This window comes from Nestor notabilis, unplaced genomic scaffold (assembly GCF_000696875.1).
Source record: "Nestor notabilis isolate BGI_N333 unplaced genomic scaffold, ASM69687v1 scaffold6712, whole genome shotgun sequence".
Classification (NCBI taxonomy): Eukaryota; Metazoa; Chordata; class Aves; order Psittaciformes; family Psittacidae; genus Nestor; species Nestor notabilis.
The window spans coordinates 42,935-63,093 of NW_009919572.1; the positions used below are offsets into that span (position 1 = coordinate 42,935).

The window sequence follows — 20,159 nt, forward strand, 5'->3', positions numbered from 1 at the left end:
ATTCACAAGTACATTTGGAATATACATGTTCACAAGGGTGACTAAAGCAGAAGATCCAAAATGATGTACAACATAAAAGTACTTCTAGATTCTACCAAAGCTTAGTCAGAAGAACACCACCATGAAGGACAGTTTATAACTGGTGCTGCCCTTCACACACCAGCTCTGCACAGCTGTGCATGACTTCAGTCTGAATGCCCACACATACGCTGCTGGGAACATGCAGATTCCTCTCTCTTGGAGAGATTTTCAAGTCACTTGGCAGAAAGCTGTGACCTTGCTCTTCCCTGGCACTGGGCAACAAAGCTGGGAGGTGCAGAGCAGGGAGCTTCCTGAGCCAACCCTCCAGCCCCAGGCCACAGAAGTCCAGCAGACAGCATGTGCTAAGGCTTTGCTCCTGCTGATGGGGTCAAGGACCACAGCTGTAACGGGGAACTAATGATCCCGGACTCATCTCACAGAGTTTCTGCTGGGTATGGCACATTACACAGCACGTCCAAGTCTCCCATTCAGAAGGCTATCCATGAGGAATACTAGAGTGGAAAAAACCTACAGCTGCAAGTGCTGGAATGAAATCCACAGTGTCACTTCCCTGTGTAACAGCACTACAGTAACACACAAAAAACCACAGGGTTTTTTTTGTGTAAGGAAACACACAAAAACAAGTTTTCTTTGAAACTGCTAAGGTCTCTTCTTCTACTTTCTCCCTTATGAATGGTAAAGATAGGTAAAGTTAGCATCGACTAACGTTCAATTAACAACACTGCAAATCCCTTAAAATGCTGTTCTGTATATGATTCCTACGTAGCACATGGAACACGCTAGGAGGAAGTAAAGTAATAGTGATCTCCACAATATGCCAAACATGCAGATTTGAGTTTGCTTAGAAAGTGCCGATATGCAAGAACTGCTTAACAGAAAACCCATTTGAGTTCACACCAAATGACAACCTAAAATGAAGAGAGAAAAAAGGGAAGGATATACTTACAAATTTTTTAAAGTGTTAAGACAAAGTTGCCTTTTTGCTATTTCACACTATACTATAACTCTACAGATAGAGACAATACTATGACCATTCAAACACATATAAAAAGAAAAAGACTTGATTTTTGGTCCTGCAAGCTCTGTTTCAAAATGGGAAATAGTTACATTTCTAGCTTAACAATAAATGACTTTTTCTCAGCTTAAACCTGGACCCAATCTTCTACCACCAGACTTGCTACATAAAAGATCATCCAGCTGACTTGTATGTGGCTTCTTTAGGAAAGAGTCACTCTGCAAGTCTGATTAATATCCAGTATGTATTTGTACATTGGATTTGCACATTTCAAACTTTCAGACTTTCAGATAAGAACATAGCAGCAACATCCCAAACATCTGAATTCTTCTTAAAATAATTTAGAGATGTCAGTGCTGAGCAATAGATGTGCTCGTGTGCAAAGAGGTAAAAACGCATTCTTGAACCCAAGATTCTCCAGTTCCTTAACTGTTATCTCCAAGAGAGTAAACCTCTAGAGTCCATCTCCACATGACACATTTATCTAAAGTGGCTGCACACATATAATGATGGCTTTTGTTTAGTGATCATGGTCATTCTGAGTTTGTTTAAATACTGCAGCTGAATGCTTATAAACTAATCCCAGAACATTTTGAAATGCTTTAAAGCTTTTAGCGGCGAGAACCTCTTGCATAGGCTGTGTAGATGCAGCTGACCACAGTTCACTGGAACCAGCCAGCCCAGATAAGTGAGATGAAAGCAGACATTTCCTGAAAATATCTTGAAAGCTTTCCATTAGACTGTACCAGGGGTATACACTGAAAACAGCAAGTGCCCTTGCTTGTATAGCAACCAATCTACTGCTGCTTTCTTGAACCTCTGTATTTGTATCTATTTATCTGGGGGGAAAAAAGATGCAAGTTCTGTATTCTAGTTTACAGTGCATTATACAGCAGCTATTACTGTAACAAAACCCCCTACACATTGCAGTAGGAAGATACAGAAAGCTACCACCATCAACATTATTTCAAATGACAAATAAATAAGACATTTCCACTACAGGTGATTTTAAAGAGTCACCCATTCCATGATGAGCATGAATGCAATTACTCAAACATAATTCTCTGGCTGTCAAAGTGAACTGCAGGAAGCATTGTTGGATGTGCTGGTTATGAAGCCAGAAGTGCCTCAGGCTAGATTTTCAATAAAGGCTGAGACTAGCTGTTCATATTTTATATGATAACTTGATTGAATAAATCCAGCTGTTCACTAGGAACAGGGAATGCTCCACTGTTGTGATGTCCAACACCTTATACTTTGAGAAAGACAGTCACACTGTCTAGTTTCAGGCACTTTATTTCAGACCAATGAATTAGAAGCCCAGGTTTCTTTAACAGTCAGTAGACTGAAGGGCACATAAGTACTTTCAATAGCTTCTCAAGGACCAGCAGCCTATAGAGGAAGGTCTAATTTAAGCATAAGAATTAGGTGTTATGACTATCCAACATGCTGTGTCCTACAAAGAATTAATATGCACACAATATGAAAATAGCATAGCATAACCATAATGTAATACAAAGTAATCAACAGTGATGACACTTAAATTCAATACAGCAGTAATGATAATGGTTATTCTGCCCAGTAGCATACCACAAAAAGGGTGAGGGCACTCAAAGTGCACTGTGAAGTACACTGAGTGCTCAGCAGATACCATGGACAAGGAGGAAGTGGTGAGCCGCAATATCGATTCACAAAATGGGGTGCAAGCAAAATCCAATAGTTGCTACTTTAAACAAAACAACCCTGCCCCCTTCCAGACAAACCAAAAAACACTTGAGGTCTTCATAGTTTCTTTTGAGGTACACCCTGAAATCTCATTCTCACTCTGCCTTTGGTAGTCTCTGTTCTTATATCTCTGATACCTGTAATGAGGTCTTTCATCCTCCTGTAAGGGTTATCCTCTTCCAAGGTGTTGCTTATGCTACTTCAGTGTTTAGTGTTAGCAGTAAAATGGCCATCCTGTGTCTCAGATCAGGTCAAGGCCTGTGAATACACATTCTGAAAATCTCCTTCTCTTTCAGTGCCAGAAGCTAGTAAAAAGCCATCTCTGACTCGGGCCCCGTACAATTATGTGATTTAAATAACTTTACATAACTTTGTAACACAACTTTAATGCAACATACATCAAAGAATCACAGAATCATTTAAGATCATCGAGTCCAACTGTTAACCCAGCACTGTCAAGGCCACCACTAAACCATATCCCTAAGTGACACATCTACACATCTTTTAAATCCCCCCAGGAATGGTGACTCCATCACTTTCCTGGGCAGCCTGTTCCAGAGCTCAACAACCTTTTTGATAAGGAATCTTCCCCAATATCCCATCTAAACCTCCCCAGTGCAAACTGCAGCTGTTTCCTCTTGTCCTACAGCTTGTTACTTGTAGTGAGATGGGTATCAGTCTTCTCTCCCAGCCTCCTTTCAGGTAGTCCAACAAGGTCTCCCTGAGCATCCTCTTCTCCAGGCTAAATAACCCCAGTTCTCTCAGCCATTCCTCATCAGATTTGTGCTCCAGACCATTCACCAGCTTTGCTGCTCTTCTCTGGACACACTCCGGCACCTCAAAATTCACATGAAATCACCCATAATGAAATAAGCAGCATAATGCATATGCTCTCAGTATAGCTAAGGGGAGGCCAGAGAAAACTTTAATAGAGTATAATTCTTATGAACAATATTAGTAAGGTATGACAGATTTGTTGGCAGACTGCAGGAGATAAGAAAGGGCCACAATCTGAGGGCCTATCTGCACATGGTTGCCCAGATCCTCAGTAGCCTTTCCCTGCACGCTTCTAGCTTCCACTAAAAGTTTGACTAGAATTCCCAAATAGTTACATGTTCTGTTTTAATCTTCCCAGAAATGATGCAACTCACCATCTTCCTAGAGCAATCTTAACACTCATTCTTACCCCACCTACATTCTTGCACATCCTCTCTTAAGAAGTGGCTGAGAGTTGTTCAAAATCTGAAGATCCTGAGTTTACACAGACCTTACAAAAGCTGAAGTCAACAGGAGTTTTATTCATGATTTCACTAGAATAGTATCAGAAACAAAATCTACTCTGTTTTAGGATCAAATATACATCATTTGTTTAGGGGTGGGCCCTTGAGAGCAATCAGTATAAGCAGAGAACCAAGACCACCTGCTACTTGTAGAACATTTTAAAGCAATTGTAAAGCAATCATTAGGTATGCAAACATTTAGAGCTCATCATATGCAGAGACACCAGCAACATAATTTTAACTTCTGATCAAAAGAGTCACCATTTCCTTAACTGTACAGAAAGTACCTGAAAAATTCATAAGATCTGTTTCACAAATTACCAATTCAACCATAAGAATATATGGTAAAAATGACAAAAGATTTGTTCTTATAGTTGATAAAAAATTCATGCCAAGGCATTCAAGTAAAGTTACTTTCTGTGTTCTGATTTAATGAATCATTTGAGCGCTATCTGGCTGGGTGACACAGATGTAAGGCTCGCTGAAGCCTGCTCTAATGCCTGCTGGTATAGTCTTCCTTGGGACAGTAAAGCCAGAACAATGTGTCAGACTGAAGTAATATCAAGGAAAGTTAAGTGCAGTACTGGGGATGCTATGAGGTTGGCCCACAACTCTTCTTGACCTGTGAATGTCTGTAAGTACTTCTCTGTCCTACAGGCTCCAGTGACCCAGGAAGCCCAAAAGCAGCAGCAGTAGTGTGGTAATAAACAGCCTCTGGAATAAAGATTTTTTGCAATCTTGTAATTCAAGCTGAAAGACATACAAAGATTGTTTGATGGTTTAACCCTACTGAAAGGCAGGGCCTGGCGCTGTGTGAAACCACCAGTGATTGCTTAAAAGGTGAACTCATGTTAAATGTTCAAAATGAATTTGTGAGGAAACTGTCTGGTTTGTATCTTTAACTACAGAAAAGTGCATGAACATATAAATTGAGGAAGTTACTTAATGCATTTTACTACAGGTTTTATAGATGATGCCTCTGTACAGACACTCACTGAAAAACACTATAATTAAATCAGACTTCCCATTAGGAAACCCCTTGGAAAGAATTTTTTTCTACAGTAAGTAGAACAACGCTAAGGAGGACTTTAGGCACTGTAGTATCATAATCTTAAGCAATAAAGCTAATCCTTATAAAAATAAAATAAAGGGTGCCCATATTTCTTTCAGATATTTGGGAGTTGCTAAAAAAGCTTTCTTCTCTCAGATAAGTTTGCTAGAATATTCAATCAAACATATTTAGAAGCAAATATGGAAATATTATTTCCATATTATGGTAATAATTTGACTTTAATTTGTGAAAATGAAATCTTTTAAGAAATTGGAAGTCAAATGAGAAATGAAAAGTGTAACAGTTATGCCAACCCCAAATAATATGTGTCATTTTGTCCTACTGTAATGGAGCAGATGAACGTCTGTCAGCAGCAAATATGAAAGTGAAGAATATTCCTCCTTCACCCCACCAGCCCTCTTTAAAAACCCCTAAAGCTTAAATGGTTTTTAACATAACATTAAGTTTGTCCATTATTAACATGCTGTTGCAAGTGGGACAATACTGATTTGTCATGAGAAAATTCAGTTCATTTACATGAAAAACCATTTCTGTTGGTTCCCCTGTTAAAGAAAAGTTTCCCTCCTTTCATCTGAAAATTAAGTCTGTCTTGATAAGCTAACTAAGATAGATGTGTATGAGAATGGTTGACATTAAATGGTACTTACACAGATAACAAAACAATAGCAATTAGAGTCCATTCAGGCATTTTGTGAATAATATTTCTGTTTGTTAACCTGAAAAATAGTGAGAAAAAAATAAATCAGAACATTCCAAAGTGAAAATAAACAGAATTACAACTGCTGAATTTTGATTTAAGTCTACCATTAAAAGACTTAACACACTGAGTTAAGACGTACCAGTAACAGCTGTATCTGAGCAATTCACAACTTTCAGGCTTCTCCCTCTCTCTCATCTTATCCTGTAACTGAGGAATTGCAGAATTCCCAATATGCCTCTTTGTCTATATGAAAGTGGAATGGGCAACACTGAATGGAAGCTAATTCTTTGAATTAGCTCACAATAGTCCTGGCTGCTGTGAGGTCTCACCTCTCACTCACTCATTCCCACTGGGAAGTTATCAGGAACTGTGTATGTGTTTATGAAAAGACAGGCCTTCTTACCCTTAGCTTCCCCCATTGGCTCCAGATCCAGATTTGCTGTAAAATCTAATGTGGATTTTGTATGATATTGGAGAAAATCCTCTGACGATTCTTGATTTAAAAATGGAAACCTGGAATTACAACTATGCAATGGGAGCCAGTGCAGATGTAAGAGCAAGAAAAGTAGGTGTGAATCAAGAACCATACGGGTGCTCAACATAAGTGCTGCTGCATTTTATACCTGCTGACCCATTTGGCTGAACTTTGTAGTAAGACAGATCTGCTTTAAGTCAAATGTTAATGTGACTTAAAACTCATGTGTGAGTTCTAGGGCTGAATTTAGGCATGATCTGTAGCATTCAAGACAAGCAATTCCATGGCAGTCGCAGCTAAAAGCGAACCTGTGGCTACGTGGGCACCCAAAAAGGGCAGCTGCATTCATTTTGTTCAGACACATGGCACCATCCTGCAGAAGTACCAATGGGCAAGTGCCTCCCTGTGTTTACTTCCTGCTTGCTCTAGGCTTCTCTTCTACACAGCCTTGTATGAATTCAGATCATGAGTGAAGCTGCCCTGTCATCCATAACACATGTACAGGCACTGGTGAGCATGAGAGGCTGCTCAAAATTAAAAACATGGCAACAAATTCACATCCAGGTGGTTGGTTTTTTTACATCTTTGATTTCTTTGGACAAGTATCTAGTTACCAAAAAAAGTGTTAAGAAGTGGAAAAAGTATGTGTACTTCCCATTGCTAAAATTCAAATTTTGTTAACAAATTCCCCCAATTATATTTAAAATGGTCATTAAAAATGCATTTATGATTAAGAAGCTTGATAGTATCACTCTGCATTTCCCTATTTCATAGATATTAAAAATTAACAAAACTAATTTTTAGTAAGGATAGAATCATAGAATCATTCAGGTTGGAAAAGACCTTTAAGATCATAAAGTCCAATGACAGGAATGATCAAAGCAGTATTACACTAGTTTACGTCTCCATTCTCCAAGTCTTCCAACCAAAATAGGACTTTGAAGCAACAATTACTCAAGTAGTGTCTCAAGAGCTTGAGTTTTGTTAAATAATGAAAAGAAATGACCTGTTTTGTACTACATGTACAGGAATTGTCACATCAAACTAGATCCAACAGATCCAGCCAATACAGATTATTTTTGTTATCTTTGACAGGATTCATGTTTACTATTTACTATTTGAAATAGCTTAATGGCAAGAGCTGGCAACAAAGCTTCCACCTGGTAAACTGTAACATTTTCTGGCTATAGAGCAAAAGACAAAACAAAGGCTGAATATCTTGACTCAGTACTGATGACAGTGGTAAACATGACCAAGAAATGCCTGACGGAATCATCTTGACAGGCAATTCCTGTGTACCATTCCAGTTAATCTGCTATGATGAGACACAATGGAAAAGACAGCTCCGAGCCATCTGGGAAAACTCTGCCAAGTAGAGAAAGCAGCTTTATTTCAATGCTCTACAAGGAGTTATTATTGATTAGAGTACAGGAAGGTGTCATTCTTGTACACAACCTGAGAGGTGCAGTTATTTGTGTCAATTAACTCTTATTCAATGTCAGTATTGATTGGCAAGGTCTGAACACTAGTCATTGCCATCAATATGCTATTTATGAAGGAGGTAGTCAAAAGACACAGATAACCAGCAGGACATGGCAGTATGGGTCTGCTGATGTATTACTGTCACTGGGCTAGATGAACAGTCAGGCTTCCACAAGAAGTAACCTTTCAGTACAACACCTGCCCTAAAACACTTGTGCACATTTCAGGCCGAGCAGACTAAAGCTTGCAACCTACAGGTGTGAAGCCTGAAATAAAAAGGAGCAGTGGAAGGGCAGTCACTTCCAAAAACAAGCTGTGTGTCAACACCAAGGCCTCTGAAGAGCAAACCTTTCAGAAAACATGGAAGTGCAAGTCCTCTGTAAAAATGGTTCATTAATTCTTTGTCTTGCCTCCAGCCAAAACTGTTACTTCAGAGCAATCCATGAAGGAGAGGTCACTAGATTTCTGTCATAAACATACAATGTGGAAATGTTAAAACTGTACAAAACTTTGTGTTTGTGACTTGAGTTTTGCAGTGAAGTGTTTTCTGTTAAACAGTTGGGCTAAATTCTCCTTCACCTACTCAAAGAAAACAACATGAACTTTTCAAAACAGCTTTTCTACTTTCTTGGCCTCTGTAGGGCAGGATAGGTAAGCCAAGAAGGCTGGATGATCCCAAATAGCTGTGTGGGTCACTTAATTGCTAGTCTGTGGGTGTTGTGGTTCACCCCCATAAAATGTGTAAAAATACCATCCCAATTGACCTCCCAATAACTGACTAGTGCCCAGCCTGCAAGGAAAGTGAACTCCGATACAGAAGTTGTAGGAATACAGGGGAGTCCAAGGTTAAAGTAACCAGTAAATAAAAAAAGTAAACCCAAAATAGAATCATAGAATACCAGGTTGCAAGGGACCTCCATGACCATCTGCTCCAGCCCTTCTTGGCAAAGCATGATCTAGGCTAGATGGCCCAGCACCCTGCCCAATCAAAAAATATGACGGAAAAAGAGCATACACAGTTGGTTCTACTTCTTTTCCTTGTCTTCCCGTTTAACTGCTGTCAGCTGCCAATTCTGCTAGCAGAATTCCATTAGGAAATACTAACCTGATTTGTAACAGTGCCTGCTCTGGCAGCAGATTTAAGCACATCCTTAAGTGTCCTGTGCAAGATCGTGGACAGGGACCACAACAAACTTCAAGTTATAAGAAAGAAACTCAGCAATGCAGGAGCAGGAGCTCACTACCCTTTCCTCAGCAGGATAACATTTCCTGGGATTTCGAGTAAATAACAGGATAACAAGAATCCTGTCCAATAGGGAATAGGAGATAAGACACCAGGGTTATTATGCTAAGTAGTTATCCCTTAATAGGCCCCTAGCATCATGTAGTATGAACAAGATGCAAGGAAATGTAACTGGTTAATATAAAACAATCTTTTAAAAGTGTATTTTTCTTTATACCTGTTTATAGTCTTGAGTGTCATTTCCTTTTCTAGAAGTTTGTTTGTCCTTACAATGAGAATATACTTGTCTCTCAATCTATGAGCTCCATTTTTACCATGTTGCTGTGACTTTGACTAATAGCTAGCACCAATGAGTTACTGGTACCAAAAGTACCTTTGCTGAAAAACCAATCGAGCAGGTCCATGCTTGCCATCTTTCTGTTTTGCCCAGAAATTCTGTGTTCTTACACATGTGCCCCAGATGGAGATGTGTTTTCATTTTACCACTGATCTTTGTTGCAAAGTCAAGTCATCACCATCTTCGCAAATGAAGCCTTTTTGTTCAGCATCCAGACCCCCAGGTGCAGGCATATTTAACTTCGGTTCAAGAATGTGACCCATTAGTTTGGCTGCTTGCCTATTCTACAAGGCAACAAGCTGTCTCCATGGGATTAGGACATAAAGCTGTGACTTTGGGCCCTCAGCTACCTAGAATTTTTCCACAACTTGCACTAAGATAAGTGAAATTAACTAACCCAGATCAGCACAGGCAAATAATAACACATATTGGTTTTCTTTATGCTTCAACTGGACCAATTTAACCATAAACCCCAGCTCATCTACCCCCTTAAAAAGAGCAACATATTTACATACCATAGTATCACTTAGTTTGATAACAACCAACAAAAATATGCTACTATTGTAACTTTAGGCTCTTTTAAGAGAGGCCCATTTACTTGAGAAAAGGTCATTAGAAAAGGACTTGAAACCCAGAACCTAAAATTCCACTCAACATAAGTAATAGGTAAAACCTATTAGTGAGAGTATACAATAGATAACACACACTCATGATGCACAGTTAAAAGCCAAAAGATTGTCTTGGAAACAAGGCAAGACAAAGCTATAATAAAAAGTCTTGGACACACCTTTAAGAAAGAACTCTATCATCTTCACAGATAGAGTTCAATGTCTATTATAAGCTCCATACAAGGAACTAAAATACTTGCAATCATAAGATTAAGATGAAATTCTGTTTTCAATATGAAATATTATGTTTAACACCACCCCACCCCCCAACAACCACAAAGTAACAATAATTTAGCCTCAATTTATACATAAATAGACGATTTTCTCTTGATCTTTTAACCAAGAGCCCTTACACACTCTGGAGAATTATTTGACATCTCAGTTTTCATAACAAAAGCTTACAGGCACTGAGGGACTTTGTTTGAGAAGAGCTCTAACCATTCTAAAATGTCTCTTGAGATGCCTCTAGTGCGTTTCCCAGCAGTGGCGATTGCACAAAATGCTGCCCAAAGGAGGCTGACCTGCAAGCGTTCCTTTAAAAACCAATGGAGCTGAAAATCGTTGTTGCTTAGTTCACCACATGCTCTTTTACCCTTCTTCAGCTAAGCTCTACTACAGCCATGCGTTTTACCTCCTACCCTCTTTGGCAAGTTCTTCAGCCTGAAATATTTCCGGTAAAAAAAAGCAGGAAAGAGCAGTAGCGTTCATCAGTTCTCCCTTCGCAGTCATTAAGCATTTTACCCATTTAATGAAGAAAGGAGCATTTAAATTTCTACACCCTGCAAATATAAACCCTGTTTAACATTTATCCTGGACCCCCCGCCAACGCATTCAACCTAAAAATCAGAGACCACTCATATTAAGTAAATTTAAACCCACCTACAGGACTAGAGATTCAAACCTATGCTTTCATCTTAATATCCATCAGCCAGCTGCTGTTTATCAGACCCTTCTGTATCAGAAATGCAAGGAGGAGAAAGGGCCCAAAGGTTTTTATCGCTTTCCTATTTCCTGTATTTTTGTATTACTTTACTATCAGTGACAATAAAACTCCATTTATTTTGAGCGAGATAGGTAAAGGCATTTACAAATTCTTGTGTAGTGCCCACAACTGACTGAACTGTTCCCTTCCCAAAATGCTGAATTACTCTCCAATTTATCTGGAATCTTCACAGTAAGCGAGCCCAAAGAACTTGCTACCATTACCTTCAACTTACTTCCTAACAGAAAAGACTTAAACTCAGAAAGTGGTGTCTTAGGGATCAGAAATAGATCAGGGAAGACTTTAAAATACAATAAATTATTGGTACATGAGCCAGGAATTGGGATCAAAGTCCAGATGAATTAGGTATCATTCAGTGCTGTAAATCCACAGATGTATATAAATATATGTAAGTTTTTAAAAGTCCATTTTGGCTCCGAGGCTCCTCTGCTACAAATCACTATTAAAATGTCGTATTCAGGCCACATTGTCTTTGAATAGCAAAAATTACTTAAAAAAGAGATTCTGCTTTTGAGAACCTCCAGGAATTACTACATAATAAATCATACAAAAGTAGATTGAGAGAGACCAAATGTAGTTTTTCTAGTTCCATCAACCCATAAGCTAAAGTAACTGTTAAGCATTTAGAGAGCAGAGCAACAAAACTATTTTAAGACACTAAGATCTTATTCAAATAATAGTTATACGTATTTATATACACACAGTATATAGATGCTGCTCCAATATAAGCCAGAATATCTTCTCTGGTTTTCGTGCTGTTGTTAAATTAAAAGGTTAATCACAACTTAAAAGACTTCAACTATAGAATCAAGTTCAAACGCTAACAGGTCTTTTAGAGATCATGCAGACAGCCACCAGAAAGGAAAAGAGTATCTTCCATAGCAAGGAATCGCACATTTAGATGTGTGTCTTAATGATGTCCTACCAGGTGTCAGATAAATAATAATGAATCAGGTAGAGATGGGTTTCTGTGCACCAAAGCAACCACCACATGAATGAGTTTTGGATAACTTACATGTAAACCTCATGCAAGTTGTGGATTTGGGGGGGAAGTTTCAAGAGTGACAATGAACATAGAGTTAGTGTTCCTCCTTTTTCTGACAATTCAAGATGCAGGACATGATCTAGGTCCAAGTTATGAAAGTTGTGTCCCAAGGAAAACCTAGAATTGTTCAGAGAAGTTACCACCATACTATTTTCCCCTCCTTCTTTATACCAGTGTTTCCAAATATTGTCTTTATTGCTTCTGACTGAACCAGAAACTTCAGCTGTGGTGTTAAAGGGTCCACTAGATATACTTCCCCTTGAAATCAGGACAGGGACAGGTCAAACTGGACTTTCTTCCTGGTTCTAGTGGTAACAATTATGAATCACAGTAAAACCATTTAGCCTGACTGTAGGGAGCCAGAGTAAAAGAAAGCGACAGATCTCAGAAACTCACGCTTAATAGGAGGTGACGAGGTAGCAGAACCTTTAAAAGACTCACCACCATCCTCCAGAGACCACTGGCCTAGTTTTTAGAAACCTACAAATACTCCTGGTGACCTAGCCAGTGTCAGGAGCAGGGAAAGGCTTGACTTGTTAGTCCACAGGGAACGTGACATTAACTACATGAACACACAGCTAGGAAAGGGCAAATCTGCAATGGGGCCCTCTCAGTGCCCAAATCACAAATCATTCAACAACATGTTTAATTAATCAAGCAAAAAGAATCTCTAAATAAAGACCAATACTCACCGGAAAGTTTTGATAAGATTTTTTAGCTCTGTGTAAACATCACCTGGAGTAATCTGAAGAGGGCCCAAAACTGCAGGCAGTCTACAAGGCAAAGGACACCAGTCAATATACACTCTCCTCTTTCTCATTTCCTCTCAAGGAGGACTTCCACCAAAGCTCAGGAAAGTTAATAAGAGATTGACTTCTGTGCAGTGGTTCAGGCCTGTGATTTACATTTCAGATTCCTCTGAGTGGTATTTGGGCAATACCTTCACTTTATAATAGCTTGTTTTTAAAAATAAGAGGTTCTAATTCAGTGTGAATATGAAGAACAATTAGATATAGTTTTAGTTGCATACTCTTATTTACTTCACATTTCTGGTCTGAAAAAACATTCTTACCAAAATAAGTGTATCAAAGTGTCTACATTATGAGGATTAGAATTCAAGGCCTCATAAATGTTTCAACTATTTGTATTTATTTGGTTTAAAAATAAAAATACAAAAGGAAACTGCATGTCTAAATGAGGTTTTCACAGAGGATATATCTGCTAACTGCAAACTCACATGGATACAACAGGAATAACATTCCACTGACAGTTGGAATCAAGATGATAGTAAGGTAATTGGAAGATTTTGAAAGAAAGAAGACTACAGGTTGCCTCCCTGCTTGACTGTGTGTAAAACTGATACAGGACACAACAAACCACACATACTGTTTAACTGGTTGTCAGTATCCCCAAATGCTGGAAATATCATGCATAGGTTTTCACATTTAGGATTAAACTTTTGCCTCTATTTACTTGTTTAATAGTTAATATCCTCTTGCTTTTGAATATCTGGTTATTTACATTTATATGCATATACGCATATGATGCATCAATACTGCTGAAGAATCAAGATTTTGATTCACCTTTCCATCACTACATGTTTTACAAAAACTGAACACAGGCCTCTTAGGATGCTGGGCATGTTCATATTCCCACTGACCTCATCTGAACACACCCAAGAAATCATTGCTTTATCCCAGTGAAGATTGTTTCTATCACTGGAGTGTGACAGGACTATCATATGACATGAAATCTAACCCAACCAACTAAAGAAGTGGATAGTCAAGAATAAAACCTTTGAAGAAAAGAAGAAAAAACTCATTCTGTCTTTCTTATTCTCTATTCATCAAGTACCAGACTTTTAAATTCAACAGAAATTTACTAGAAGCTGAAAATGACAAATTTGCAGATAAACTCTGAAGGAGCAGAGAAACTGCTTTACTACAGAGCAGTTGTCCTTGGAATCTCTGTGATGCTGACACTGACAGAAAGGTCAGAGAGAGACACCTTTCTTGCAGCATGGTTCGATTCCATGTCTATGGTTCATCCACACTTGTTGCAGGTAGAGAGAAACAGAATGAAGTGTTTTAGCAAGATCTAGTTTGGCTGCTAACACAAACTATAACCACAGAAAAGCCAAATACCCCTAACAACGAACATCTGCAACTGCAGCACAGATGATTGTCTCGGAAATAAGCAAGTTCTTTAGGGCAGTAACAGGTTTAAGTTATGGCTAAGGCCACCTAGAAAAAGCCAGAATGTCCTTGCATAGTGTTTGCTACATAAAATGATGATGAATGAGCAGCAACTGCAGCTTGACACTCACCAAAATAAAGGATACTTACGCTTTTCTCAGTTTTTCAAGGACGATTCTCTTTCTAATCTGCATTTGTGCATTTGAATCAACAAGTGGGAATGTGAGATCTTCCTGTTGATCATCCTGTATCAGACAAAAAACTTTTAACAGCTATAACCTAGTATTTCAAAGTCAATGCCTCAAAATATTCACAGCTTACCAATAAATGTTTAAACGTAAGAAAACTCTTATCCCTGAATAGAAAAGCCCAAACACAAAAAACCCAATAAAAAATTTTATTGTACAGAACCTTGCTTAATCTGACCCACATACAGTACGCTAACCTACTTTTCCCCTTCTCTATGCTACTTATCCACTTATGGTGACAGAAACCAACTGCCTCAACACTATTCCACTGGACACTTACTTCATCTTTGCTTGGATGTTCCTCTGCTTGTGCACTTGTCACTGCCTCTTCAGCCAAGATGCACTTTCCTTTATAGAACTCTTTTACTCGGAGTTCTAGGAACTCTGTTTCTTCTTTTAGCTTTTCATAACTAGGCACTGGCTTAACTATTCCACCTGGGCCTGTGAAAGGTAAAGAATAGTTCAAACTGTTTTCAGACTCCCCTATAGTGCCAGTGTTAAGATCATCAGTTGTATCTAAGTCATCCTCATCAAGTTCTTCATTCTCCTGGTTGGCAGATATTATGCTCTCTGAAGAACACAAAGAAGCGTAGTTTGGGCCATAAAGAAATCTTAAAGTTTCCTCAGTTCTCCATTCTGTAAGTGTTTGCTTAAGCACTTGTAATAAACTGCCCTTGGAATTAACTGGATGCCTCAGATCAGGTGCTCTATGTTCTTTTGAGTTAGCTAGTGTTCTTTTAAGATGTTCTGCCCCTCTTTTGCTTACGCCTAGATAAACTATCTGTGAACCACAGGTATTTTCAGAGGTTGCTGAAGCACTCGGTTTCCCTGGAGTAGCACTTGTTGAAGGTGTTGCAGTTATCTCATTATGATCAGAGCAAGCATGCTTTTCTTCCTGAGAATCTAATGTACAATTAGATAGTCGCTCAGTGGCTTCTACCACATTTGAGTCTTCAGTTTTAGGGCTGCAACAGACTTTCTGAGCGGGCTTCTTTTTGAGGATGCTGTTTCTGTGCAAATGCTGTGCAAAACTGGCTGAACTTGACTGACTTCCTGGTAGGACAGAAGAAACAAATTCTTGTTCAGTATCACTACTGCTGTCACTGGCTTTGTCTTGAGAAACAGAATCACATGGATTTGAAGATATCCTAAGATTTTCAATGTCGGATGCTTTAATTACTTCATCACGTATTTTCACCTCTTCTCCAGACTGTCCACTGTAACAGAAAGCACAAGCCATCAATGAAATAAGAAAGGATGTTACCTGCTTTTCATTCTTGTATCAAAATAAATAAAGCATTTTTCTCTTATAGCAGAAGAAGCTTTAAGAATCATAGCTGCTCTTCTGAAAGCTTTCTTAAATTCAAGAGTTGTAATGTTCTGCAATCAAGCTGACAACTACAGACACCATTTAGAGAAGCAAATTCTCAGTTGATTATTGGCAGTTAGAAAAGGAACAGTAAACAAGGTATTACTGAAGACAACAGATTAATGTCAGACTTAGAATGATGAATACTGCAATTCTAAAATGAAGATGAGTGTCTTAACATATACAGGAATATATATACTACCCTAAAATCGAGGGCCAAGCAGAGCTGATTTTAGCATATATAAGTTTGCCACCTAATGGCCATGTGCTGCAAAAGAAAGCAAACAAAAAAATCACAATACACAGCAAGGTACGGAGAGATGACAGAGTAGCATGATTTCATTTTAGCTGATATGTATGTTTTAGATTAAGAAGTACAGAAGCTTTCATCACATATAATTGGTACCATTTTCTTTATAAAGAATAGATGGTATAAAATATGCAAAGTACAAACAGTGGATTTGTTTCAGATTTCAACAGGCTCAATTAAGACATACAGGCCAAGGAGCAGCTGTACTCTAAATCATACAGATCAAATATGCTGGTTTAGAATCACAAAGGAAAAAAAAACACCTTTGTGTAGGTTCTAATAAGGTCTTTTGTATAACACAGGAAATCAAAGATTCCCCTTTCACCTGAGATGATGCTAATATTTCTAACTAGAAGTGCCTATAACAGAAAAAATTATAGTTGAATGTACCTCTGCCCCTTCTTCAGCAGCTCTATGTCTGGTGGTCTGCAAAAAGAAGACACAGAATTAAGATTTTCCTGCTAAATCAGTGCTCTTTAAATAAAGATGGTATACATAGTTGAAGTTGGAAAGGACATCCGAGGATCTTCTAGTGCAACATTCTCTGTTCAAAGTAGGGTTAGTGAGAGCAGGTTTATACATAAGTGTTCACAGAGCACCACCCATGACTGCAGCATGATGCCGTTGTATTAAAAAACATTTAACAGAACCAGAAGGTCACACAAATGTTAGTCAGAAAGGACTTCTGGAAGTGTCTAGTCTGACCTCTGCAATTGTCACCAGCACTAGATAAGGTCACCCTTTGGTCTCTTCAACAAAGAAAACATGCCAAGATCCTCCTAGATCACAGGCTCCTAGAGTAAAAACAATCCTGGGCCATTTACAGGAAAATGCTCCAAATTAATGCAGAAAAAGATGACTATTCAGGATATCTCTATTTATTTAAAATTTTACTTCGTAAAAATTAGGCTATCAGGTTACACTGCTTTAAAAAAAAACAGAGTTTGAAGGTTTCCAGAAACTCTAAAAAATACTACTAAACCAATTCTGATGGGTTTCTTGCCAAAGCTCTACTTGCAGCCTATCTGCTTCAACTCAGTTACGAGGCAGCTTCACAATGCTATTCATTTCACCCAATACTAAATGTTGAAATCCTCACCTGCTAGTCCTACAAATGAAAAAGTCTTTTAAGCATGCACTGAATGCAAGTCAATGCATTAACACTTCTCAGACAGTATATTAAAACCCCCATAGGCTTATAAAGATGAAAGCTCCATCACTCATATGAATGAATTGAGTTTGGAAACTAAAGGTGGTAACATGAAATTATTTAAATTATTATATATAACTCTTCTTCAGAGTTTGAAGTGGAAGTTGCAGTCTTTTCTGCCAAAACAATTTCAGATATCCTAATGCGTAAGTGTGTACCAGCATGTGCGCTTGTCTGTGATTGTGCAAACAGATATACTTAGCCACGAACTACCTGGGGTTTTGTTTGTTGTTTGGAAATACCTCCCTCCCCCCAGCATGATTAACTAACTCTGTCAGGCATATCAGAACTATACATTTGCAATGTTAAGAATAAAAGGAGATTTTAGAAATACTTTATTTAAAGACAGAAAAACGAAAGCACAAGAATACTGTAAATTTACCTAAACATTTAATGACGAGCCTAGTTTTACCTACTAGAATCCCTCAGATCAGATGAGGCTGCTCTGAACCTATTATCTCATTGATCAGATAATGATTCAGATGACTGATCTGAACTGTAAAAACAAGCCGAAACATACAATTTCAGCTAGTTTCTTTTGTTGAAAACCAGGAGACTATCAAAATTAGCGCCTTAGAGAACAAAAGCTGAATAAATTCAGCTGAATATTCTCTAGGCAAGTATTTATTGTTAAACAGTGACACCCATTGGCTCAATTCATTATGTGCAAGCCTATGTTTCCTAAGCTGGGTACATGGACCACATCATGCTGTTCCAATATGCGTACTGAAGTAACAACAGGAAATGGGGAATTTGAAGTTTAGACAGGATAAAGAACCTCTTGATGTTATAGTCTGCTCTGAGGTGCAAACATTCACACTTTAACCTTCAGACCAATGCCAAGTGCTGTGTTAAAATTAGAAAGTCTCCTGTAACAGGATAGGATGAATTCATACATTATATGGTTTGGAAAAATCTAACCCAAATAAGTACGTTTTAAAGCTCACATGAGTTGACTATTAATTATGACTAGTCTGCCCTCTAAACATCGTCATGTCTACTGAGTAGTCAATCAATAGCACTGAGTCATGTCACTTATTGTAATCAATAAGGCAATGACACTTTAAAAATCAACACCATGCTAAGCTAAGCTGTTAACATCAGTTACCTCTACCTCAGCCCAACCATTTGGGTGCACTGCAGCTAAATAATGAGTGCATTGCAGCTTAGTCAGAGAAAATGATACTCTCAAAAGCAGCAATGGATGCATCAGGTTATACTTACTTTTCTTCTTCTCGCATCCATACTGGACTTTGGGAAATCTGAGCTTCAAAATATTTGGATGCTTTATAGCAAAAGTTGCTGCAAAAGCACTGGAAATGAGAGAAAGCAAGACAACATGACTAAAGACAACTTCAGTACTCTTAGAAAGATACAAAAGTCATTGTTTCGTATGCTTGTAAAATTAACTATCAATTCACATTTCTTTTTAAGCCTCTGACCAGGTTTTTAATTCACCTGAGAAACCAAACCTATCAAATAGGCCTACCCCATTCCCCACAAGCCACTTTTAGCTGCTGCTTTTTTCCCTGCTTTTCTGCTTTCCTGCTTTCTGCACTTCTATTACATACTGAGAAGCAAAACAGTGTTGAAGTCTACATGACAATAACTAGAACAGCACCCAAACCTGTTCAAAAAACAATTCCTAATCCAACAAGATGGTCATACAGCTTAAAAGTCATGCAGTTAAATTCAGGTATTTAATAATGAAAATTTTGGTTAGCAACAGAACTTGGGTATTTTGCAATACTCAGAAAAATACCTAAAGTCTTGCAGCATCTTTGAAAAATAAACTTGCACACTTGCATCAGGGAATAAGACAAAACATCCCACTTCTTGGAGTCTTGCCTGGTAGCTTGAAAAAGCAATTCCCACAGTTTTGTGTATCGCAGGGTTGTAACCAGAGGAAAGGAATGTATCCTAGTGACACTGAAGAAATTTCTTCTGGAATTAGAAACATTTCTCCTACAATTCAGTGTGTATGTACATAGAGGTGACTGTGTATCCTGTGAGCAGGCAAAGATGACTTTTAGGTAACCACGCACAAATATGTTTCAAGAAAGAGACAGACTTTGTGAAGACACAGGTTTTATGTTGAAAAGTCCTCAAAAAAGAACTCTAAAGGTAGTCACACTAAGGAGTGCATGAGATGGAACTTGTATTATGCTATTACAAACCAGTGAATAAGAAGGATGTGCACTTTGGCCCCACTAAAGCTCATTAACTATACTGGTGCAAAACAGAGAACACTTATTCACAAATGTCTTTAACCCATCAGCTGCACCACATTCAAAGCAAGTAAAAATTTCCACTTTATGTTTAAACTTAGAAAACACGTGGGGTTTTGTCTTTCCAAAGAGAACATCTAGAAACTGAAATACATGAAAACCTTCATATTCTAACAGTTCATGAAAATTACTTTCCTAAGAACCAAACACACTGGCTCCAAATCAAGCCACTATATGAATGCTGTTACAGAATGCATTTCTAATGCTGAAACAATATTAAATACATTTTAGAAGTAGATTTGTTTCCATACCTTTCTTTCAGTGATGTCATAAACTCTGTTTGTTTTTGTTGAAATTCTGTACTTCTGTTTTAGCACCTATAACAATATGCTTTCATCAGCAAGACTTATAAGCTTATTCCCTTATGACATTACAGAAAACTTCATTCCCAGTTCATCCGTTTTAATGTATAATAGGTTCTGTTTTAACTGAATTGCATACTACAACCACTC

General features: G+C 38.2%; 1 protein-coding gene across 1 annotated transcript in view; it reads right to left on the reverse strand.

Moving 5' to 3' along the window:
• The window catches only part of RPAP2 (RNA polymerase II associated protein 2), a 39,483-nt gene that overhangs the window by 16,098 nt on the left and 3,226 nt on the right, over positions 1-20,159 (reverse strand). Inside the window, exons 5-11 of the mRNA XM_010010286.1 lie at positions 19,959-20,024; positions 18,644-18,732; positions 16,600-16,635; positions 14,811-15,747; positions 14,433-14,527; positions 12,780-12,860; positions 5,782-5,850 (exon numbers count right to left, since the gene is read on the reverse strand). Of these exons, the coding sequence (XP_010008588.1) occupies positions 5,782-5,850; positions 12,780-12,860; positions 14,433-14,527; positions 14,811-15,747; positions 16,600-16,635; positions 18,644-18,732; positions 19,959-20,024 (1,373 nt within the window). The remainder of the gene's footprint in view (positions 1-5,781; positions 5,851-12,779; positions 12,861-14,432; positions 14,528-14,810; positions 15,748-16,599; positions 16,636-18,643; positions 18,733-19,958; positions 20,025-20,159) is intronic.